Source organism: Globicephala melas, chromosome 6, assembly GCF_963455315.2.
Source record: "Globicephala melas chromosome 6, mGloMel1.2, whole genome shotgun sequence".
Lineage (NCBI taxonomy): Eukaryota > Metazoa > Chordata > Mammalia > Artiodactyla > Delphinidae > Globicephala > Globicephala melas.
The window spans coordinates 100,629,102-100,654,768 of record NC_083319.1 but is presented as its reverse complement, the minus strand read 5'-3'; the positions used below and the strand labels follow the sequence as shown (position 1 = coordinate 100,654,768).

Genomic DNA, 25,667 nt, shown 5'->3' with positions numbered 1-25,667 from the left:
GTCTGTGGTCTTAAACAAGAAAGTAGATAAGGGTCAAGGACATTATTTAAAAATAAAACCTGGACTTCCCTGGTGATGCAGTGGTTAAGAATCTGCCTGCCAGTGCAGGGGACATGGGTTCGATCCCTGGTCCGGGAAGATCCCATATGCTGCAGAGCAACTGAGCTCGTGTGCAACAGCTACTGAGCCTGCACTCTAGACCCCGCGAGCCACAACAACTGAATCACGCATGCCATAACTGCTGAAGCCCTGGTGCCTAGAGCCCGTGCTCCGCAACAAGAGAAGCCACCACAATGAGAAGCCCACGCACCCCAATGAAGAGTAGCCCCCGTTCGCCGCAACTAGAGAAAGCCTGTGCGCAGCAACAAAGACCCAACGCAGCCATAAATAAGCAAATAAATAAATAAATAAAATAAAATCTCCAGCTGGAGTGCCCCTCCTTGGGTTAGTAAAGCAAAAGCAGCTCTTCCACCTGGCCAAGCAGCTGCACAGGTGTCAGCGCGGGCCTGGCTGCTGGAATCAATCAGAGGTGCCCAAACTCTCATCCTGGATAAACGCATTAGTGCCACACCAACGGCATAGCATCCCCTGGGGTGCTATCCCATGATGTTCAGAATTAAGGTCTGCGCTGGAATCTAGGACTCTGTAACTTCTGGAAGCCTCCCAAGTGGTTGCACATGTAGCCAAGTGTGGGAGTCACTGAAATAGATCATTGTTATGGTCCCTTCCAACCCTTGCTTTTGGTTATTCTAGAAATTATAGGAGAAGGAAATAGCGCCTCATACATGTCTCACCTCTGTGTAATTGAATACGTCTTTTTGGAATAACCGGATCAAGACACGGCAGTTAAAGTAAAATGTTCTCTGAAGCTGGCTCTGGGTTCCTTACTATGATATGAGTGAAAGCAGCACAGATGAGTTAGCATACGCTGTTTTAAAACCCATTTGCTGTCTTTGTTACAAAAACTCTGGACACTTCTCCATCCTTTCACATCTTCCCTTATTCTGCTAGCTGAGTGTTCTGGGGGTAACATCAGATTTATGTTTTCTATTCCAGGCTCTCTAAGCCTAATTATTTTATAACAAGTGTTTTCCAATGACTTTGGGGTTTTTCTAGTGACATCTTTATTTTCTTTCTACCCAAACAAAATTTACCTGTCATCAGGTAAGATGGGTATGGTTTTTCCCCATCCCATGTTCACCTGCTCAGGAGCAGCCATGGGGGGGCTGGAGAGGTGAGTTAGCCTGGCTCAAACTTTGCCATCCAAGGATGATGAAGGTAGAAAAGTTCACAGGAGTAGAGGGAATTTTCAAGGGAACGATTAAAATCGCGGTCCATGAAGTCCACACTGGGTAAGTAGGAAGGTACTCCATGGAGCCATTGAAGGACTGGGGAAAGCTGCTAGGATCGATGGGTTGTGGGTTGAGATTGCAGTGCTAGAATGAGTGTGCTAGAAAGATGGAGTTGTAGGTGCAGATGCACAGCAGAAGTGTTGAAATGGCGATTGGGGAGGGAGTGCAATTGTTTGTAATGTCAAGGTCTAAGCTATGACCATGGGATGCTGGCTGATGTAGGGTGGAGGAGAGTCATTGGAGGGAGGAGGTGTAGTAACTTAGAGTATTGGAAGCGTCCTCTCTGGGGCTATTGAGACCATCGAGACTTAGGCAAGAAAAAGTACCAAAGAGAGGAAGGGAGAAACTGATGCTAAAAATTTTAACTGTCATGTCTCTAGGACTTTAAGGATTAGGCTGTCTATGTAAAGCGGTACTTGGTTTTTCATGAGAGACCCTTTAAATGTAAAATGTATTTGAATCTCATCAGCGTCAGTTTAGGATTTTTAACACTGGGTACAAGGGGGTCACTCAGTAAATATTAATCAACTGATTCAGTTGGATTTGGAAGGCAGCTGTGCTCACCACGACATCACCAATGCTGATTCAGATTGACTTTGAAGAATATTAAAAACAGTTAGCATAGTGACCAGTGCCCTGGGGTGTGCTCCGATGGGGTTTAGTCGGCTCTGTGGATGAACTGGAAACACTGTAGGTGAACCTGTGAGAGGCCACCCGCCCAGGAGTGCCACCGTCATCAACTCCTTTGAAGTTCAGGCTGTAGTAATGAAGCTGGGGAGAACATCCGTGGACCTTCTAGGTTTTCCAGCCTAGCCTTTCAATAGATTTTTTCTCCCAAAACATCTCTGAGCTCAGAGAAATCATGGGCCCTTTTAGAACGTTCTAGAGGGGACAGCTGCCCCATTTCTCACCTTCTGGATGGCCTCACAGGCACCCGAACCTCAGATGGTTGCTCTCCTTTGCCTGTCCTCAGATCTGAGGTTAGATGTGATTCCCCCTCACTCCCTCGTTCTTCAGATCAGAGTGACGAAGCCAGCAGATGATCACAGTGGGGTCCTGAAGCGCCTAAGTTGAATGATTTCCACTGCCCCAACAGCCCTGGGGAGGACTGGCATTCAAACAGAATTTTATTTATGATGTTTATCCTCCAAATGATCTGTTAACTTGTTTGTACGTCTCTTCTCCTTTCATCAGGAGAAGGATTTCTTAGATGAAATGAGTGGAAAGAGTAAAATGGAGTTTTGCTTCGGATTGGCATTTTGCATCCAAAGTTTGAGCCCCATCTGTGTCCCTAGTGCCACTTTCCTAGCAGCTCTGAGATGGCACGTACTGAACTGTGCCCGGAAGCACCCCGCATTCCAATAGCAGAACAAGAGCTGGTTGCTTTGGAATCAGAACCGTCTAGTTGTTAGGCATTAAGCATACAGGAAAAAAAAATATCATGAAATCAGGCCAAATGAGTTTATCATGCCTGCATCTGGGGCTAAGTAGAAATGTACATTGCCACTATCTAAGAAGGTAACTGGTGGGAATGCCTAGAGGGTAGAATTATTGGGGGTGAATTGAAGCTTCTTAGGAAAGCAACTCTTTGGGATAATAGTTCCCATTAGCCCTCCAGGGTGCTAATTTCAAATCTTCCTTATCAAAAAGTAAAGCAGGCCCTGGGGCATCTGTTTTGCAGCGCTTCCTGCTGCTTTTAGCTGTGTGCTGTCCTGTTTCCCATCTCCTTAGCCGGGGTGGTTTCTCTCACTGCAGAGGGAATGAGGGCTCTGTTTCTTTTCACCGTCTCTGTCCATTCAGCAGCTTTGCTACAGAATGTTCCAAAGAAGAGGCCCCGCTTCACACGTGGAGGGTCTTTTCCCTTGCTAGTACTTAGCAAGACAAACATTGGTTTGTTGTTGAAACAGCAATCGATTAGGGAGCATATGTTTCAGTGGAGCTTGATGGCTTGGAAACGAGGCCAAACTGAGAAACCAGTTGGAAAACCTCAGCCCAGATGTTTTCAATAAGCCCTTTGTTCCCCTCAGTATGCCTGAGGTGATCTCCTTTGAGGCCTGAGCAGCCATCTGTCGCAGCAGACATGTCTCAGCGGGGCCTCGAAGTCAGGAGACTGGTCCCGGGTCCCCTCTGACCTTGAAGAACCTCAGATTCTCCTTGGTTTTCTCATCTTTACAATGGGAGTGTTTTTTATCTGCTTTTTCCTCGCATCATGGAGACAACAGAATGCATTGTTTTTCTGACTTACTGGAAGGAGGAAGGAGAAAGGGAGGGTGAACACATACCAGGCACCTATGTTATCTCATTGAAGCTCCATGGTGACCTGTTTGTTGGTATCATTATTTTCGCTTGAGAATGGGCTTGGTGAAGCAGTTGACCCAGTCACGTGCTGCCCAAGCCTGAGTCAGAGAGAATTTGAACCCAGGTTTTCTGACTCCATTATACTATAGAGCAGGGGTCGCCAACCCCCAGGCCGTGCACTGGTACTGGTCCGTGGCCTCTTAGGAACTGGGCCGCACAGCAGGAGGTGAGCGGGAGGTGAGCGAGTGAAGCTTCGTCTGCCGCTCCCCAGCGCTCGCATTACCGCCTGAACCATCCCCCCTCCCCCCGCTCCAGAAAACTCGTCTTCCACGAAACCAGTCCCTGGTGCCAAAAAGGTTGGGGACCGCAGTACTAGAGTCCTCCCGGAGTCCTGAGAAAAAGGGGAGCTTTGACTTTGTTTCCTTTCATTGCGTAGTAATACTAATAAAACTCACTACTTGAAAACCCTCTAGCCCTTAACATTTAAAAAAAATTTTAATTGTGGTAAAATGCACGGAACATAAAACGTACCGTCTTAACCATTTTTCAGTGTACAGTCCAGTAATGTTAAGTACATTCACACTGTTGTGCAGCCCATCTCCAGAACACGTTTCATCTTGCAGATCTAAAACTATACCCATTACATAACCGCTCCCCAACTCCCCCTCCCCCAGCCCCTGGTAAACACCGTTCTACTCTCCGTCTCTATGATTTTGACTACTCTCAGTACTTTATATATGTGGATTCATACAGTTTTTGCCTTTTCGGGACTATTTCACTTAGCATAATGAACTCAGGGTTCATCCATGTTGTAGCATGTGTCAGAATGCCGTTCCTTCTTAAGGCTGAATAATATTCCAGTGTATGTATAGACCACAGTTAGTCAATGGACACCTAGGTTGCTTGTACATTTTGGCTGTTGTGAATGATGCTGTAATGCATATGGGTGTACTGATGTCTCTTTGAGACCCTGCTTTCAATTCTTTTGGATATATACCCAGAAGTGGGAATTGCTGGGTCATATGGTAATTCTATTTTTAATTTTTTGAGGAACCACCATACTGTGTTCTACAGGGGCTACACCATTTTGATAGGGATAGGGTAAGATAATCCAATAGTTTAAAAATCCCACTAAGAGATCATGGACAGAGAGGGAACTTTGGGAGACCCCTGTAAGTTAATGATCACTCAAGAAAGCAAGCTTGCTTAGCAATAAAACCATGCAATAGAAGCAGGAGACAGGCCTCAAGACAATAAAACAATGGTAGGAAAATGACACCTGTATCCTGCCGCTGAGGTCAGTAAGTTAACAATTCCTAGGACTTGTTCCTCTACACGCACTAAAAACAAAAATACAGGAGAAAGATGACATTCCAAAGTAGAAGACCCTCATTATACTGAAACCTGAGATGATTTACCTTATTTTAGCATGGATTGCCACCTTTTTTGCTAATTTCCATAGCGCCATGACAGTCCTGGTTGGGCCACAGAGGGACAAAAAACTCCCCCCCGCCCGATGTGGAGGAGGGAATGATGATGGAAGCCCGATGTCTACTCGAGAATGAGGAAGAAGGTGGTCTTCTACCCCTCCCCACTTCTCCTTTGATTATAAAAATGTAGTTCACCCAGCTCTTGGGGCAGCACTCCCTTGCCTACCTGCTTGTTATGTCTCACAAGCGTCCTATATTATTATTATTATTATTTTTTTTTCGGTATGTAGGCCTCTCACCTCTGTGCCCTCTCCCACTGCAGAGCATGGGCTCCGGTCGCGCAGGCTCAGCGGCCATGGCCCACGGGCCCAGCCGCTCCGCGGCACGTGGGATCCTTCCGGACCGGGGCACGAACCCACGTCCCCTGCATCGGCAGGCGGACTCCCAACCACTGCGCCACCAGGGAAGCCCCATCGTTACCATTTTTTGAGTAACTATGGACCAATGATAAATTAGGCACATGTCATGCATTATCTCTAATCTGCACACGCCCCTGTCATTCGAGTGTCGTTATTATCCCCACTTCACCGATGAGAAAAGGGAGCTTTGATCAGGATCATACAGCTAAGTGGCTGAGCCAGAATTCCTATCAAACAGCTTAGTATCCAAAGTCCCTGTTCTTCCCATTATACCACGTGCCTTCTGGGCTTAAATCTGATTTCTATTCTAATCATGTTCAATCTGCCACATCCCTAAATCTCATCCCTCTGGCAAGGGAATCCAGATGGTCTAGAACTGTATGCAATATCTCAACACACTGACCAACTGATGACCACACACAGCTACCAAAATTAGGGAAAAACTCTCTTTCTGTGTACGCCCTTGGTGCCCCCAAAGACTCAAACCTGCTCTGACGTGGAGTTTGGCTTCTCTCTTCTCTGCTTCCTTAGGGCCCATCTGGTTGGACAACGTCTACTGCACCGGCAATGAGGGGACCCTCGCAGCCTGCTCCTCCAATGGCTGGGGTGTCACTGACTGCAAGCACACGGAAGATGTGGGTGTGGTGTGCAGTGACAAAAGAATTCCTGGGTTCAAGTTTGACAATTCGCTGATCAACAACATAGAGGCAAGTCATGTGCTCTTTTTTTTTTAAATTGAAGTGTAGTTGATTTACAGTGTTGTGTTAATTTCTGCTGTACAACAAAGTGATTCAGTTATACATATATACATTCTTTTGTATATTCTTTTCCATATGGTTTATCACAGGATATTGAATATAGTTCCCTGTGCTCTACAGTAGGACCTTGTCGCTTATCCATCCCATATGTAACAGTTTGCATCTGCTAATCCCAAACTCCCACTCCATCCCTCCCTCACCCTCCCTCTCCCTTGGCAACCACAAGTCTGTGAGTCTGTTTCTGTTTCGTAGGTAGGTTCATTTGTGTCATATTTTAGATTCCACATATAAGTGATATCATATGGTATTTGTCTTTCTCTGTCTGACAAGTTCATGTGCTCTTGATGACTCCTTCATGTGAATGTTTTCCTTCTTCCATGTATCTCACTTCTCACCTATGATTCTGAGAAGTGTGTGTGATCACTTTTGTGGCAGGTGGGGGGACCTAAACCAATTTCATTTGGTGCCAGGGCAGTTGAGGAAGGATTTCTGGAGAAGAGGCTGCTATCAGTGGGGAAAGGGCATTCCAGACACAGAGAACGACTTGGACAAAGACACAAAGGCACGGAGGTGTGAACTGGGGATGAGCAAGTCGGTACCACTCAAGACTGTAATTATGAATGTGGAAATAGTGTGAAATGAAGCTAGAAAGGTCTGTGCTGTGTACAGGAGCTTGCCCTTTGGACTAGGAAGGTGTATCAGCTAGCAACGGCAGTGTAACAAATTATCCCACCCCCCTCATATTTTGCAACAAACATGGATTGTCTTGAATAGCTTCTGAGGGTCAGGAATCCAGGAGTGGTCAGCCAGTTCACTCTGCTCAGAACATCTTATGAGGTTGCAGTCATGTTGTCAACTGGAGCTGGGGACTCCTCTCCCAAGTTGACTCCTGTGGTTGTCGGCAGGTTTTTGCTTCCTTCTGGCTGTCAGCTGGAGGCCTCTGGTCCTCTCCACACAACCTCCCAATAGGCTGCTTGAGTGTCCTTAAGACATGGCAGTTGTCTTTCTCTAGAGTGAGTGACTCAAAAGAGAAAGAGAGAGGGAGCAAAACAGGGAAGCTGCATCTTTCATAACCTCATCTCGGAAGTGATGGACCATCATTTCTGCTGTATTCTATTGGTCACTCAGACAAACAGTATACAGTGTGGGAGGAGATTACCCAAGGGTGTGACTACAGAGGGTATTGGTCATTTGGGGTCATCCTGGGGACCGGCTGCCCTAGGACAGTTGTCCCAGATCTAGCTGGGGATCAGAATCACTTTTATTTTATTTTAAATACATTTATTTATTTATTTATGGCTGTGTTGGGTCTTCGTTGCTGTGCGCGGACTTTTCTCTAGTTGCAGTGAGTAGGGGCTACTCTTTGTTGCGGTGCACAGACTTCTCATCGCAGTGGCTTCACTTGTTGTGGAGCACGGGCCCTAGGCGCGCGGGCTTCAGTACTTGTGGCACACGGGCTTAGTTGCTCTGCGGCATGTGGGATCTTCCTGGACCAGGGAACAAACCTGTGTCCCCTGCATTTGCAGGCGGATTCTTAACCGCTACGCCACCATGGAAGTCTCCAGAATCACTTTTAAAATGCACTGGCACCTCATCCCAGACCTCCTGAATGAGAGTCTCCCACTATGGGACCAGGTTATGATTTTTAAGCTCTCTCAGATGATTCTGATGTTGCCAGCCTGACCCAAGTCAGCATTTGGGAATGGCAAAAGGGCTCGTGACCCTTCTACATTTATGACTAAATTTCAGATTGATCTTTTCAACAAGTTCTCCAGCCAGAGAACAAAATGAACAAATATATAATGCAGTCCTCTTGTGTGCAACATATGTGGGGCTTAGGATAGGAAGATGAGGCAGCCAAGACTCCCTCCTCGAGGGGACTCCAACCCCCAAGGGGATGTTGGATCTGCCATGAATCCAGGCCAAGGAGCCTTCACTGTGCTTTAGCCGCCAGCTGACCTCAGGACTAATGCTGAGGAGAGGTGACTCTTGAAATTGCCCTATTTGGTCTCCGGAGGAAGTTCTCCCCAGACTGGTCTTTACATTTTCCTCCCATGACTCAGTCTGTCCCAGTCTTTCTCATATGCTCCAGGAGCACACTGAGTATGCTGGGAACTGGTCCAAGCCTGCATAATAGTGTGGAAAAGGATTCCCAGCCTTCTCTCAGCTGGCAGCATGAGACCACACTCTTCAAATGCTGCTGTTTTATTTGGGATAACTAGAAGAGATGGTTGCAGAGTTGACGTACTTTATTTAGTCTTCCAGTTCCTGATGACAACTTTGCTTTACCATGAAGTTTATAATTTGGAGGGTGGACTTATCCAGTCCAGTTTCACATTTTCCATCGCCATTCTTTATAACCTCATATGAAATAATTAGCACCCACTCATATGTATCTCATCTTTCCAATGTTGGAAACTCCAAAGGGCAGGGCTTACATCTAATTCACCATCATATCCAATAAAAATAATGCTGGGTACCTAACGGGAGCAATATCTCCAATTCCCAAATTTTCTTCTTCCCAGAAATGAAAACCAAAGATCATTATCCACTTGGGTGAAGAATATCCTAGGATAGGGCTTCCCTGGTGGCGCAGTGGTTGAGAGTCCGCCTGCCGATGCAGGGGACACGGGTTCGCGCCCCGGTCCGGGAGGATCCCACATGCCACGGAGCTGCTGGGCCCGTGAGCCATGGCCTCTGAGCCTGCGCGTCCGGAGCCTGTGCTCCACAACGGGAGAGGCCACAGCAGTGAGAGGCCCGCGTACCGCAAAAAAAAAAAAAAAAGAATATCCTAGGATAAAATATCAAACTAAACAGTGATGAGAAATGCGGAGAAGCAAATCATTCCTTCATAGTATTGCCCTGCCTAATAGGACAGTGAACTTATGTGTGACATCTTTGAGGGTTTTTTTTGGCGGGGGGTGGTCCCCAGAAATTTTTTAGTAGTAATTGGATCTAACAGTATTATAATTCTACTGAACAAGTTAAATCAGGGATCTCTAAATTTTGGAATCCCAGTATTAATCAACTACAAATAAATACTAGTCCATATCTATCACCAATGACTGAGATGTTTCTTTCTAATGAATTGACCGTTACATTTCCGAAGTTCTGAAACGGCCAGCAGACCATAGAAAGAGACTTCTTTAGGCTCCTGCTTGAAACCAACAGCTTCGGCAACCTGCTGGCCTTGGTTCAAGGCCAAACGTGTGACATTGTTAATGGGCTTTTGCTCATCCTACAACCTCAGGGTAATCCGCATGGATTGTCAAGCAAAGATCCAGGCTTCTGGGCATAAGAAAGTCACTGATAGCTTGAGTCAAAGGAGAGTGGGCCAAAATGTTTGTGGGTTTTGGATTGGGAAAATGAGAAGGCTCATCTGTCACTAGAAAAAAAAAAATAATGGTGCTGGCAAAGGACTCTGTGAAGGGCACTTCAACAGAGAAATGTTTATGGAATAGCTCTATGGGCCAGTTCTACTGCTTAGCATTTAAGGGGGAAATAAGATGGGTCATAGAGAAAGCAGAACCTTAATTGGGTGGAATAGGCTGAGAAATGACTGGGAAAAAATACGTCGGCGAGAACTTTCTTATTCTGGAAGGGCTGAGATTCTGTGATAGGAAAGCTTAGTATCTACCTACATTTGTTGGAGGCCTGCTGTACACACGTCATGGTCTGGGACGCCACCGGGGAAAGTAAACATGACCCTTGTCGTCCAGCCCTTATAACACAAGAAGACAAGATGCATGTCTCGGGGAAAGTTGGAAAATCATTCCAAGGCAAGGAGCCTAGGTCCTAAATGAGTTTACAATAGCCCAGAGAGGGCTAGCTGAGGGGAGTCTGGTTTAAAGGGCTGGATAACTTCTGCAACCTCTAAGCTTTGTATTTTCCTAGAAGGCCTCCCTCCTGCTGTCATACGAATCAGACTGGTTACCATGGACCAGACTAGAAGCCTTCCTGTCTAGCCAGGGATGCTGTAGAAATTTTCAGTTGATGAGTAGTCCCCTGTAACATCTGCCCTTTGATATCTGCTAAAAGCAGGTCATCAACAGGCCTAGATCTCAGGGTGTCTGATGAGAACCTCGAAGAGTTACCAGAAGATTCTGCCATCCAGGACTTTGTGGCTCAAGCTCATGTGTACGGGCAGGGTTGGCCCGATGGGTAGGGAGCCACCCAGACCACCTACCAGGAATATTTGTGGGATGTGAGAAGCTTCTCCGAAATACCTCGTGTAATAGCTGTGTCAGTAGCTTAAGTCATGCAGTCACTCGTCTTGGCTAGAGAAATGTCCCCTGTTAGATGTGTGTGGACCAGAGGAAGACATGTAGGTTTGGTGGACATGCAGCTAGCGGGGAGTCGTGACTCATGATACCCAGAACTGCTGATTAATTAGCGTGAACACAGTGGATGGTCTCTACTGGTGTAGCCCAGGGCTCCTCTCTGCCTTTCCACCATGTATCAGAAATTTGCGTGGAGATTAAAATGTATACTGATAATATTTATAGGAGACACAAAAACTAGGAGGGATTGCTGGGATAAAACATCATGGAGTGAGATTCAGAAAAACCTCAGGAGGTTGAAATAATAAACCCAAACTGGAACATGTTAGGGATGAATATAAGGTCCTATATCAAGGTTCACGGGGGGCGGGGGGCGGGAGCAGGGAATCGCTAAAGAGTAAAAGCCAGGGAAAGTGACTGAAAGCACCGATTATATTTAAAAGATCCCTGAAGGGAACCGGTTGCCTAAAAGCTCAGTACAAGCCAAAGGTATGGTATGGCTGCTAGAAAAGTGAATGTAAACTGATACACTGGGGGAAGACTTATTTCCCTAAACTCCTTGCTTTTTGGACCAAGAACTAAGTGCAGTTCTGGGGTCACCTCTTAACTGTGTCTCCCGGAGGAGGGACAAGCCGAGTGGAGACAGGTCTGGAAACCGCACCATATGAAGAAATGAAGATACTGGGTCAAGAAGAGAGATATGGGGGTGGGGGGAGACATGTCCGTCCTCTTCAACTATTGAAGTGCTACCATGGAGAAGAGTGCGATGAATGCTAACTTCCAGAACTAAGATGGATGGGCAGGGATTGGGGTGTAGACGTCAGCTCGGTGTGAAAACTCTAAGGCTGAGTGATGGGGCTGCACACTTCAACACAGTCTGAAGACTCTACAACACAGGGGACGGGGCTTACCTGTTAGAGGTGAGCTCCTTGTCACTGGAGTAGCTCAAGCAGGAACTGGATGACCTCCTGCCAGGAATAGCACAGCCAGATCCCTACATGGGAAGGACACAGGACGAGGTGATTACCAAGTTCTAAGATCCCTTGTTTCTCTGCATCTATGAAAACACACCCAGCCCACACAGGGGGTGCACACTAGCTGGCTATTGGCAGTGCCCACCATTGTGTGAATTGGGGTCATGCATCTTACACACACACAAACACACACACAGAGAAGGGATGCCAGCTAGTGTGTGTGCTCTGGATCTCTCTCTACTGCTTCTCTGGCCCGTCATGACTTTGGCCTTGAAAGCAGACACTTCTCACCTGCACTCTTCCACATCAAAGTGAAAATTAAAGCCCCACTCCGCTCAACTTCCCCCGGTTGGGGGCCCATAAATTTAAAAGCAGCCAAGAGTGAAGTGTCAGGTAATACCTTCTCTGTGTCTTGTGACCCCAGATGTAAACAATTAGGCTAGTGAAGGTCACGAAGACACCCCATCTCTTCTCACCCTTACTTTGAAAGGGTGAAGCCGGGTTCTATACTATGCACCCTCGTTGACGCCTGGAGACTGGGAACAGATCACAGACCATTATAGATGACCCTCACAGGCTTGTTCCTTCTCCGGAGCACACTGGAATTCCCCAAGCAGAGAGTGGAAGAAAACTGCATCCGTCTAGACCAAGTTCATCCCACTCCGGGATGCCAGAGGCATGAGTCACTAAACCCTGGGGCCTGAATGATGGAATTTCACTCGATGAGCTAACTCTGCTTCCGTGGATTCCTACATCTGCTTGGGGCATCCTCAGGGGCCCCTTGACACTTCATAAATTCCCTTCTAGAGGAGGGAAAAAGTGCCTCTTCTTCAGATGAATGACCCCACCCAAGGAGAGTTCACAGGTTTGGCCCCTGAGCTCCCTGTTGGCCAGAGCACAGAGCGAGTCCACTCTTTTCTTTAAGATGAGTGGGTTGAATTCAATCCCTTCCAGCTACGAAGTCTGTAATCCAGAGGGGCAGTGGTTTCTCCATCAGAATGGCACGGCACACACTCCTTCTGTAAGGGGGAAAATCAGATGATTTCTGGAAAAGTGCTTTGCAGACTATAAAGTGTTACAAGAGATTCTCCTTACCACTGATTCACCAACCTGGGTTCATTTCATCCAGAAAATTAACCGAGCAGGGTCTCCTTTCTCCCCTTTTCTGAGGTCTAAGTTTTAGACCCCAGAGTGGAAGGCAGGACCCCTGAGTCTGGGTCCCCTTGGAGGCTAAGACTTGTAGCTCCATGTCCAGAGGGACTGACCCTTCTGGGGTCTCTGGGCACCTCACTGTAAAACAGCATTTTCTGCAGGAAAATGAGTCTTGGGCCAATTCTCAAAACTTTCTTCAAAAGAGGGAAACAGGAGCAAATAATAAAATGTAAAATACTGTTAGTTTCAAGTGAATATATCTTTTTTAAACCTGGAAAACAGAGTTCCAACCGAAACTCCCTAGAGTTCAAAGCTCTTAAATCAAAAGACTTTGTTTCCTGTCTGCGGCGGTGGACAAGTTGGAAAAAGCATTAGATAAGGAGAGATGACAAATCCAGATGCCCTTGTGCACAGCCCTCTCTGCACTGGCTCTTTTGCTAAGTCATGTGCTCACAGAAAGGCTCGTGGCTGAGGCCCGTGGACTGTTAGGTCAGGGAACATAACGGGTTTTTCCTTTCCTCACCTTCTCACCCCACCTTCTTCTCTGCCCATTATTTTAAAGGCTCTTTTGCAAAAGCAGTTAACATTCCCAGAGTTGATTGGAAATGCCCCGGCTGTGAGATTTAGGGGTGGCCTATCCCCCGAGTGGCCCCGGAGCCCCAATTTCTCCTTTGTGACAGCCGGCAGCCCAGGCAGTCTGGAGGGGCCAGGAGTGAGAGGATGAGGAGGGAGCCAGGAGAAGGGTATTCACTTCCAACGGTGGGGAGAATCCGGTACCCCTCTCCTCTGCTCTCTCACCTCCTTCTGGAGGGGCGCTGAGACCTGAAAAAGCTCTTTCTTCTCTTAACCACAGGGATGGAGGCTGTTGTGAATTTTTTAAATTCCAGAAGTGCAGGTTTTTATGAGCCACAGTTAGCTGCTAAATGCTTCAAGCTTTTCCCCTCAGCAGCAGCCTTATCTCCCCAGCATCTGGGGAGGGGGCTCTTAGGGGTGGAGGCATGGCGCCTGAAAGGGAGTAATTAACTCTAGAAAGGTCCAAACACTTCCCGGCCAGGAGTTTCTCCACACACACACACCCCCCGCCCCCAAGAGGACGTGCAGCAGGTTACACTGGGTGGTTTAAAGAAAGGGGGTCTGTTTTCATCTCTGTGGAGTTCAGAAGGCAGCGGTCCCTCCAAGCTAAATATAGCCCTGCTTCCCCCGAAGGCCACAAGGTAGCTGGCCGGCTTCCCTCTGTGGCAGGAGGAGAGATGGTAGCAAGTGGGCAGTTTGTGTCGGACCCTTTAGCAAGGGAGTAAAGGGCCACAATGGGAGCCCCCAGCGTCTCAATCCCCAGACTTGCCGAACTGTCGAGCTGGGCCATCGCATGTAGCTCTCCTGGGTTTTCTCTCCCAGCCTACGGAGAGCTTGGGCGGGAAGAGGTATTAGATCCTGTCTGGTGCTAACATTCCATGATTCTGTTTATTGAGAGCCTCTATGTGGTCTGGGCTCACCAGCCACCAACCACAAGGGGAACAAGAGAAGTAGTTCTAGGGTGACCTGTTTTCCCAACGAAAAATAGGTCACTGCATCTGAAAAGCAAAAGGGCGTTTATGCAGCTAACAGAACAGAATATTTGAAATTGTGCACATCCTGGCAGATCTGGGAACCCTATCCCTGGCCGGCGTGCTGTACACACAACCCTCTGAAAATTATAAATATTATAAATTGTTTGCGAGTTGAAAGAAATAAGTAATGTTATACCCACTCATTAGATGAAATCGACGAATAAGTAGCCTTGTAATTTGTTATAGAAGAAATAAATAAATGGCTTGAGATCAGTGGGACGGAGCCTCTGTGGAAGAAGTAGGGGCTTGAGCTGGGCCCAGGAAAGCCCCTCTCTGCCCTGGTTGGGCAGATCGGTTCTGTAGGGTGGGGCTCCTGAGGTGACTGGGGTGAAGGTGGTGGCAAAGGGCCCAGGTGGTTCATCCGAGTCACCTCAGCCATGCTGGAGGGGTCAGCGACGACGCCTCCCCCCGGCCCCATCCCCGTGAGGCTGTTGCCAAGGCAGCTGGATGCCGTGCCCGTTCGTTCGTTCCTCCACTACATTTTAATCGGGCAGCAGACGCTATGCTGGGCCCTGGGAATCAAGGGATCAATGAACTGAAAGGACAGTCTTGCCCTCCCCAGATTTGCTGTCCCATAGTGGAGAAAGACGATTTCCCAAGTCATTACTTTGTCACCCTGGTGATGGTTGCTGGGAGGAGAAGCAACAGGTCAGGTCCCCTACCTGGGAGCGTGGTGGACCGTTGGGCCAGGCCCACGGACTGCCTGGTTTGTGGCCTCAGCACCCCTGATGGGCCAGAGGGACTGGTTGTTGGCGCAGGTGTCCTTCCAGGTTCCTGCAGACAGCAGGTCTTGACTGTTCTCCAAAGAAGCAGCCTCTGTTACCCGCCCCACTGCTTTCAGGTTGGAAAATGAAACACAGAGCATTGGATTCTCCAGCAGCATTGCAAAGCTCTTGGTTTGTAGGAGGAGGGCCCAGACTGACTGCCGGCTTTTTCCTCTGGTGCCTCAGCATGACCTCAGTTCTCAAGCCATTCCCACCCCGACCCCCTCCGCCCAGACTGGTCTCCATCACAAAGAGCTGAGCAACAGAGATCGCTGCACTGCCTTCCCGCTTCCCTTTCATCTATGTAGCCGGTAGGAATCACTGGCTAGCAGTTTCTTAGGCTGTGAATTTCCGATTTGATCATCAAAAGGGGATAATTACAGTGTAGCCAGCTTCTTCCAGTACAACATGTCTTGGACTGTGATACCCACATAGCTAAACCATCTAAATGTGTACTGAGGGTCAGATCAGCTTTTAATTCAGTTTATAACTATTTATTAGCCTCAGATTTCAAGGGGAGAGGGGAGGGTGTTAAACAGCTCCGATGACAAGAGGTCTCATGGATAAAGTGCAGACAATCTCCTTGTCCATCGGTAAATCACACAAGTAGCGCTTATGCTGTGAAAAAAGGCAAGCCTCTCTGTTTATTTTGCACTAAACCCAGAATAAAGGGAGTCTTTATTACATTTTTGGCTGGAGAGCCCAACGTTTCTAGTGAAGCTGAATTCCCGTAACTGGAGTTTTTAAAATGATTATTAGTTTGTTCCAAGAATATGTGAGGACCCACGATGTCTCGTGTCTGGCACTCGTTGCCATGGGAAATACAAGAATGAATAAAGCACAATTCTTTCCTTGAGAGACTCACAGTCCGATGAGGTGGCACGATGAAAAGACAGATGGTACAAGGCAGTCAGTAAAGGCCAAGAATGAATTGAGGGACCCAGGAAGCAAATGCTAGAGGAATAAAGGAGTCGAATCTATGTGGATGAGATATCTGGGGGAGGGACGTCCCGGGACGTCACAGCCCTCAACGGGTATTTTTCAAACGATTGAATGAACAAGACTGTTCCTGAAGGTCAGGAGGATTCTGATCGGTAGAGAGGAAGGAAAAAAGGATCGCGGGGAGCCTTGATGCTGGGGTTAAAAAAGTGATGTCAGCCTGGCACCTTGAGACTGGAGAAAGGGCACGGAGGGGATGAGGTGGGTCCCGTCAGGAAGGCTCTTGACTAGGAGCATAAGCCCTGGGAGAGGCACGGGAAGGTTTTGAGCCAAACCCACGAACGCACGGCGGTCAGCTGGGTGGATATGCCAGCCGTGTGTGAGAGGGACTGGGTCAGCCATTCATCCGGACCGGGGAGACATACAGGGTCCCGTGAAATGACAGAATTGTGACGCTCTTCTCTTACTTCCACTACATACCTGCCTGCACAGTAGAAGTGGGAATGAGAAGGTGACTGAAGGGTAGGAGAAGCACTTCTGGGGCAGAATGGGCCATAAGAGTCAGGAAGAGAGAGGGAGCAGAAGGCCTGCGAGGCTTGAGGGCTGCAAGGGCGTCACCTTCCAGCCTGCAGGAAGGAAAGACCCAGGGCATCCTGGGTGCGTTTGGTTTGAGGTGCTGAGGAAGGTGCCAAGATGGCACCTGGGGAAGCGGATCTCTATCTGGAAGGCCAGTTTCTAAAAATAGCCAGATAAAGAGAGCTAAGGGCTTTGAGAGCAAGATGCAGGAAGCTGTTAGCTGTAGAGGGAAGGAGCTTGCTAAGTGAGCAGCAATTGTGCAGCGCTACCCAGTCGCGTGCTCTAGTTGGGATGACGGCGGACTAGTATATCTCCATCGTGGTGCTCCCACCTGACACCACTCCAAGGATGACTTCTCAGGTGGGAAGGCCTGAGCTGATAGATTATGTAATTAATTATGTAATTAAATTACGACTTTTAGAGGAAAGGAAGGGGGAGAGTTGGGCTAAGATCTGGCCCTTGCAAATGTGCCCTCCCCGGGAGGCCACGAGCTTCGTGCTGACTTTCAGAGAAATTGTGAAGTGCGTTCTTAGAGGCTGGGTTGCTTCCCTCGCCTCCCCCTGTGTCTTTCTCTGATGCAATCTCCAACTAGACTTTCAAAACTGGTGATTTTTTCTCATTGGCGACAGCCCCAGGCTGTCACATTGTGGAATTTGCAGTTCATTCACAGATGCGGCAAATGTGAAATGCCATTCAAGCACAAGACTGGGAGAGCAGCCCAGGTGCTTCTTCACTAGCCCTTCTTTCCACCACCCCACTAGTTAAGGCAGGGCAGGGCATGGCCTCAGGGCACCTTTATTTTCCACTTTGGAAGCCGGTGATAATCACTCCAGGGGGATAGGATGAGTTTTGCGTAGGACATGCCAGGAAGGTTCTGTGAATTCCTTGGAGGGAAGCCTTTTGGAGAGCCCAGTGAACTATTGCCTCAGGCAAGAGGACCAGCATTCAGACTTTCATTTGAATTTTAAAAAGTGCCAAGTGCATTGCTGGCTTCTGGGCTATTGGGCTTCAGGTAAAACTCACAAGTGTAGAGACACTTTTGTTAGAAAAGAAAAATGTGTATATGTTTTAGTTTTTCAAATCTTCACTTCTCTTCTGAAGTTGAACTTCTGGGGAAAAAAAAGTCCTAAGACTTGCGGTTATGGAAGGGATTCCACAGCAGTGAGGTCAGGAGGGCCGTTCTGTGTATACGTGTGTGTTTTCCTACACAGAGGTCTCTGAGCAGTCCAAGTGAGCTCCTTAGCCAGCAGCAACCCCTGAATGTGTGCCATGGAGGGTTTCCCTGCCACCCCCTGGCCTGAGTCCAAGGGCAGCTGGGAGGTGGCTCTCTCCCCTCACGTACACTCTTGCCTGACTCACGGCTCCTCCGGGCGGGTCGCAGGGTGGACTTCACATATCAACTTCGAATGGGCAGAGCCCAAAGGGACCCCCCCTAGAAGGCTGAGCCCCAGGCCCTGCCCCGTGTGGATCAACTCAATACCGGGCAAGGGATGGGGCGAGGGCGGGAGGGTGAGGACCGTACAGAGGCCCGGGGTTACGAGCCTGGGGCATGGGCTTGGAGTCAGAATTTGGTTTTCATCCTTGTTTATCTGCTTCTTGGCTCTGTGAACTTGGAGAAGGTGCAAAACCTCACCAAGTTTCCTCGTTTTTCACCTGTAGCACGGGCATACCATTGGCCCTCTCACCGGTTGCCATGGGAATTGAGGAAGGAAATGAATGTAAAGTTCTGAGTGCGGAGTCTGACGTGTAATTGGCTCGTATTTGATAAATGAGAGCCCTCATAGTCGTTATGATCCAGAGCAGAGGGCCCCAGGATTGGGGTGTAAGGAGGAGGCTGGCAGGGCCCGTGGAGGTGAGAGACCGTATTTTCTGGAATGAATGAATGAATGAGGTGGATTTGAGCCCAAGAGGATGGGAAGGAATTGGTTCTGTGGAGGGAGAAGAGGAGAAGGAATGGCAAATGTGATGCTTGCCTGACTGCTCTCCCAGGGCTTTGGAGGAAAACTCTCTGCATCCTCCTCCACCACATAGATGCACAGACATACACTCCACACAATGCAGAGACACACAGCCCTGTCACTTGCACATCATCCTGCACACGGACACACACGAGCAGTGCACTCCCACAGAGACACATAGACAGACACAGACACGTGCAGAGACACACACACACAGACATACTCGTGACACTCAGACACACACACTCATACACACACACTCACATGCAGTGAGTCAGTGGGAGAACAAGGACAGTGACATCAGTTCTAGCGCTTTCTCTTCTTTGAGCCTCATTTCCCACATCCGAGAGCGCACCGGGCTTGCCCACCAGTCATACTTCTGCTGAGGGGATGCTGACCTGAATCAAGACAAGGGTCTGCTGAGCGCCACCCGTCCCCCCCGCCCCGCCCCGCCCCCAGGGCTTCCTCCCTCTGGGTTCACACTCCATATCTCCCCTTAGTGAGTCTGCGCTGATGCTCTATGGGGGCGGGGTGGTGGTGGGGAGAGAGGCCAGGGGTGGGGGGAAGTGGAGGACGGCAGGGGCGGGGGAGGATCTGTGAATTTAATAAAGTCAGCCTAGCCTGCTTGCCCCGTGAAGCCGCAGGGCTGATGCCACGGTGGTAACTTTCCTTCTGGGCGTCACGTGTTCCTTACATGCTGGAATTCCAGCCTGGCCTCCCGAGGTGGGAGGACAGAGGAGGGAGCTGGCCCACGGGCCAGTGTAGACCTCAGGCCCTTTCTTGCTCACCCACATCCATGTGTCTTGGTGGCACGGGTCCTGTGGCCTGAATGGGGGCTGTAAAGGATCCAGGATGCAGGCAGGCAAACATAATCCTGCCACTGGCGGCTTTCCTTCCGCTCTGCATGGAAAGGAACCAGGGCCAGATGCCACCACTCCTGGCCCACATACTTTCTGCTGCCTCGCAGGACTGGGGAAGCAGGGCCTGGCTTTGCACCCTGAAGCCAGTGGCAAGGAGACCTGAATCCCTGGGCACCCAAATAATGGTCCTGTTCAAACTCCTGGTTCATTTGCATCCTGGCTGGACGGGGGGTTTGGGCACTCGGGTCGCCGGGTTCCTCTCTGCCAGCACCCCTGCCCGGCCCCACCTGGCCCAGCTCACAGAGCATCTCACGCTGCACCTCGGGTGCTCCCTGCCTCTACGTGGTCTTGGGGAGATCCCTGGAGTCAGCCAATTTTCTTATCTGGAAAATGGGGATGACAATAGCTGTAACGACCTCATTCTGTTGGGGCAGAAAGAAGAGGGGCTGGAAGTGAGAGATTCTGGAGATCCCATAGTGTTTGGGGGCAGATTGCGTGAGCCTTGGAAAAACATAAAAGAGGTATCACTGGAAATCCCAGGTAGGCCCGCGTTCCTCCACCCACCCTGGCTTCTCGGGGCCCCCTATCCAACCAAAGCCCCGGGGCGCGGGTGTGGGCTTGGGGCAGGGACACTGCAGCTCAGTGTCAGGGGTTGGGGAGGGGAGCCCACCCTCGACCCGCAGCCGCCCTACCCTTCTCTCCTGGGATTTTCGCCCTAAAGACTGCCAACCTGGGGGCTATGAGGTAGTGTGCAAGATGGCCCCACCAGCCTCAGGGTATCTGAGTCTCATCTGCCTGAAACTTCAGTTTTACTGAAGGATTAGTGGGGAGACACACACACTCACTCCCACGCATGCACACATATGCTTTGGAGTACAATGCAAGCATCCCAGTTATCTTTACTATAGAGCATGAAATTCAAGGCACACGGTCTCTCTTCTGCTCTCGTTTTGAGACCCCTGCAGGAGGCTGCTGCCCTCTGCTGTTTTTGATAAGACAGAGGAGGAGCGTTGGGGTCCTCCGAGTCTCTGATTGCCCAGGTCACACCTGCTCCCCTCCTCCAGTCCCCTCAGCCAGACTGTCTCCCACGCACACGTGCTGTGTGCTCGCGGAGAGCGCCCAGGGACCCCCGAGGGCCCGAGGGGAGAGGCAGGGGGGCCAGCAGAGCGCCCGGTCTGCCGTCACCTCTCCACGGCCAGACCAGGAAAGTAACCCCTCTCCTTCCACGCCTCCTCCCTCCCAGAACATGAATATCCAGGTGGAGGACATCCGGATCCGAGCCATCCTCTCCGCCTACCGCAGGCGCACCCCAGTGACGGAGGGCTACGTGGAGGTGAAGGAGGGCAAGACGTGGAAGCAGATCTGCGACAGGCACTGGACGGCCAAGAACTCCCGCGTGGTCTGCGGCATGTTTGGCTTCCCCGGGGAGAAGAGCTACAACGCCAAAGTGTACAAGTAAGGAGGCTGCGGGGAGTGCAGCTGGCTGGGCTCTGGCCCTGCCTTGTTGTAGAGTTAGCTCTGCAGTGGCCTGGGCCGCTGCTGTCTCCCCAGCAGGTGATTATTCTGAGCAATCTGGGCCTTGCAGCAACGGTTAGGAAATTGAGAAACCGATCGATTTGATTCGGTTCTATCCATCCCGAGTAAATCTTGCAATGCTGTTAGGATTTCCAAAGTTAATATCTCCCAGGGGGAAAAAGAGTGGCTCATAAGGAGACTTAGAGTAATTTGCCTGAGGGGGTGTCCAGGGAGGGGTTTTCAGCTCAGGACAGGCTGGTGTATTGGCTGGTCGTGGGGTCTTCCTAGTTCCTCTAATAAGGATAATAATCGGCTTTGCTGAGTGCTTACTACATGCCAGGCAGCTCTGTGTTTAGTCTCTTAAGCTTCACAACACTAGGAAGCAGGGATCTATTTCAGAGTCAAGGGAATGAAGTCAGAGAGGGGTGATAAATCTTGGAAGTGGCTGGGACTTCCCTGGCGGTCCAGCGGTTAAGACGGCGCTTCCACTGCAGGGGGCATGGATTCGATCCCTGGTCCGGGAACTAAGATCCCACGTGCCGTGCGGCGTGGCCAAAAAAAAAAAAAAAAAAAAAACCTAGGAAGTGGCAGATCCAGGATCCAAACCCAGGTCTCCAGCGACAGGGTCCACACTCCTCAAGAGTGCAGACTCACTACCTCTTTCCTTTCAAGCCAAGGAGAGAGGTGGCTTCCAAGCCGGCAGACAGGGGTCCCAGCCCCAGCTCTTCTTCCAGATCCCTAGGGTCAGTGTAGGCTGCATCCCTCCCTGGGCTCGTCCTGGCTGCCTCCGGTCAGCGCCCCCGGTCCACCAGGAGGGTGAGTGCTTGGAGGCAAGCTGCCCGGCTGGGCAGGTGAGCAGGGTGGTGATTCCTACCCCCGGCAGCCCTCAGACATGGCCCAGACCTTCCTGTTTGCACAGGGTGGGATGGGAGCATGCAGGGTGGTCCCCATCTTCTAAACAGTTTGGAGAAGTCCCTCCGGCTGGCCAGCTCCTTCCCTGGAGACACTTTCTCAGCTTTTCCTTCCCATTGGAGCCAAGAAAAGCAAATCCCCTCCCCTGACAGGCCTCCTACCTGCTGGACACACCAGAGTGCCCAGCCTGTCATAGGTCTGAGTCCAGTCCCGGGAGCCGGAAGGCTGCCATGAGCCCTGCCCGGAGCAGGATGGGGTGCCTGAGGCCAGGCAGCACATGGCTTGTTCAGAGGGCATTTGAAAGCTACCTCCTGAACTGCGGATGGACCGGAGTCCTTTTCTGGCTTTTGAGGAAGGATCTCAGATCTCAGGTCTGTTTTGGCAGCTGGGCCTCACATGATCCTCTCACGAGCTGGGTTTGAAAACCCCCTCCCTGTTCCTCCTACTGTGTGTCTGTGGCTTTGCTTTTTCAAATGCGGGCAGGAAAAAGGCTGCTAAGTCTGGGAGGCATCCAAGGTGGTGGGAGGTGAGCTGTACTCTCAGCTGAGATGGGAGATGGTTAGCAGACACTGGAAACTAGCTCCTGGTCCAGCGCTCTCGCTGGAGATGGTATAGAGGGGCGGGGCTGGGGGGATGGGAGGGCGGCTAGGCTGAAACCTTCTCCGTCTCAGCTTGTGGATATCTGATGTGGTATGTTAGTCCCTGTGACGCAGCTGACATTTGGGCCCCAAAAGAGAGAAGCGTGTTGGGGAGAGTTTCCATGCTTCGGTGGTGCTGTTAGGGATTGAGATGGTAGCTGATGGGAGGAAGCTGTTAGCGAAAAGCGGTGCCTCCCAGGGCATGTGGGGTCCTCAGAGGTCACCCGGCCCAAGCCCTCAGGCTGCACAGGAGGAGACCCAGGCCTGAAGGGCAGTGGGGTCGGGGGTCACAAAGCCACTCCTGCCAGAGATGCAGGGCAGCCCGGGCAGGTCTGCTCCAGGGAGAGCTCTCCACACTGCTGCCTCCACCCTCAGACCTGCTTCTGCTTTGCTCCACCCTAGAGGCGGGGCCACACTGCACAGGCCGCCACCACCGGCTGGCTGGTAAGTCTGAGAACTGGGGCATCACTAGCCTGGAGACAGGGGTATCTGTGAGCCCTGCTCAGAGACTGAGGACAACAGAGGCCTGGGAGCCAGAGTAGGGGCCACACCCTGCATGGTCCCTGCATCTGAGCCTTCTGGTAGCATCTTTCCCCACCTCCCTTTCACCTTTCCTGCAGCAGCCTGTCTGTCGCTGCTGTTGCTGACCACACCCCCAAGACAGGTCATGTGGTCTCCCACGGAGGCCCTTCACCCCAGGAAGGAAATTGTTTTCAAAGTAATTCTATCTGGGGTGGGGTTAGTAATCTCCAGGCATCCACCAGGCCCCTAAGGGACTTTGCAGCCTTGGAAATTCACCTGGGCAGCATGCATGGCCTCTCCACCCTGCCTTCCTCTGCTAACCTGCGGGTCTGGTGGCCTTAGAATTATCCCCAAGGCCGGGACTGCAGCTCTTCATCAGAACCTCTGCTGGCCATCCAGCCTCGACACCCCCGGCCAAGTCAGAAGAGTCTGGTGGGGTTGCCTGCAGGTCCCCCAGAGGCCTCTGCACTCACAGGCTCTCCCCAGAGTGAAGTCAGGGGCTCTCACCAAGGGCTGCTTTGCCATGGGCTGACTCCTATGCTGGACTGGGAAGCTGTGCATATACCTCAAAATTGATAAAGTTGAAGCTTCAGGGCCCCATCCCCGGGGCCAGGAACATTTTGTAGTCATTTTCTTTTTCTTAAAGCAGGATCGCAATATTGATGTTGATTTATGGATACGAGCTTAGTGAGCAGAGATTCTGCATCTAATGTTGCATCTTGTGAGTTAGGAAGAGCTCTAAGACTTTGGTGAGTTGGCTGAAACAGGGACCAAAAGGAGGCCCTCCACAGCAGATTATAGAAATGCCGGATCCACTTTGGTTTCATGTAGAGAAAGGGGTTCAGAGGCTTGGGGAGACTGGAATGTTGGCGTGGATTTGTCATCTAAGACCTACTCTCCCAGAGAGTCCAGAAGACAGACTTCTCACCATGACCGTGAGGAATAAGTGTGTGAGGGGAGCCCTGGCGTTCTTAAGAGCTCCCTGATTGCTCTTCTCTGTAAGCCAGACCTCAGGGTGGGAGCTGCAGTCACCGCAGGCTGGGAAACCTAAATGCAATGGGGGTAATAGGATCAGGGGCGGCAGGGGCCATGTGACAGCATTCAACGCCAAAGGCAAGGTGGGCGTGGCTACTGAATGACCAGCAGATCTGACTCCTGCAGACCTGTGGTATTGACCAGTTGATCTAGTTGGCTGGATCGTGGTGTTCCTAGAAGTGAAATAGGAAGCCTCCTCAATTCCGTTTTTTGGGCGGGGGGCACACCGTGAGTCTTGTGGAATTTGAGTTCCCCGGCCAGGGACTGAATCCTGGCCCTCGGCAGTGAGAGCACGGAGTCCTAACCACTAGAACGCCAGAGAAGTTCCTACTCCATTCTTGATGTGTCAGAGCAGAAGAGTTCTAGGTCAAGAGAACAAAACTCTAACCTGAATCATAAAAACAGGCCTGGCCTCTCAATCAATATCCAGACTTGAGCCAGTTTACAGACCCAGAAGCCCTTGAATGAAGAGGAGGCCAGGTCCCCTTGAAGAAGGACTGTGGCATGCTGCCAAAAATGTATACTGTTAATCGTTGGCCCAGCCTTCTCCAAAGGAGATCACTGTATGTTGGGCACAAGGAAGTAATCAGAACCTTCAGGAACCACTGGACATGGGCTCTGAACTGACACTGATTCCAGGGGCCCAAACATCCCTGGGGCCCACAGTCAGAGTATGGACGTCGGGTGATCAATGGAGTTTGGCCTCAGGTCCACTCATAGTGAGCCCAGTGGGCCCCTGAACCCATCCGGTGGTTATTTCCCTAGGTCCAAAATGCACAATTGGAATAGACATAATCACATAGCAGGCAGAATTCCTATGAAGTCTGGCTTCCTCCTTGGCTGGAGGAGAGCCAGGAGGACTTCTCATTTTTTAGTTGAATCAGTTCAACTCAGTGTTCTTCTAGCCACCCAGCCATCAGGCTAGATACCTCTTTCTTAAGTAGGCTTCCCGCTTGGCCAATGGCTGTCCTGTAACTCCAGTCGCCCACCAATCAGCAGGCCTGGAGCGGGCTGTCCACGCATCCTCTCCAGCGCCTCATATCTGCATCCCCGTATCTCTGCATCCCGGGGGGCCTGTGGGAGTGAATCATGGGGGCGGGGTGGGCTCTGGTGGTGGAAGCCTGTGGAGGATCACGGGCAAGTTCCTGTGAGCTGATGTAAGAGGGCAGTGGGGCTGTCTGGGGAGGAAGGAGCAGCTCTGTGTCTGCCGAGGGTGCTTCGCTCTGTATTAAGAGCTCAGTACATCTGTTCCTGGGAGAAGCTTGTGGTCATGGAAATCTGGGAGCTAGAAGATGTTCCAGTCCAGTGGGATCTGACCACTCCTTGTGCAGCTGACATCCCCTGGGTGTATTTGCTCACCCGATGGTAGGGGTGTCATAGCAAGCTGTAACCGCCCCCCACCACCGAGTGCGTTCTCCAGTCTGACGTGGGAGTGTCATGGGAAAGAAGCTGGAGGCTGTGTCCTCAAGTGCAGGGCCCTTCCAGGGAGTGGGGAGGGGCAATGGCTCTTGGAATTATTAACAGTCCTCCTGTGTAGTCCTGTGCTCTGTCTGTAGCTATGTTGAGCACACATCCTGAATTTTCCAAGACAGTCCTTCTTTCAAAAAAATAAAATTGGGTGACGGGGGCCTCTCCGCGTGGCTTGTGAGATCTTAGTTCCCTAACCAGGGATTGAACC

General features: G+C 50.4%; 1 protein-coding gene and 1 non-coding gene across 2 annotated transcripts in view; one reads left to right on the top strand and one right to left on the bottom strand.

Annotated features, from left to right (window-relative positions):
* Positions 1-25,667, top strand: part of LOC132597427 (lysyl oxidase homolog 2) — a 102,378-nt gene that overhangs the window by 29,928 nt on the left and 46,783 nt on the right. Inside the window, exons 3-4 of the mRNA XM_060300036.1 lie at positions 6,031-6,206; positions 20,611-20,822. Coding sequence (XP_060156019.1) covers positions 6,031-6,206; positions 20,611-20,822 — 388 coding nt within the window. The remainder of the gene's footprint in view (positions 1-6,030; positions 6,207-20,610; positions 20,823-25,667) is intronic.
* On the bottom strand, positions 9,326-9,462 carry LOC115865017 (small nucleolar RNA SNORA2/SNORA34 family). The gene has a single exon (XR_004044239.1). It is a non-coding gene; the product is annotated as a small nucleolar RNA SNORA2/SNORA34 family (small nucleolar RNA).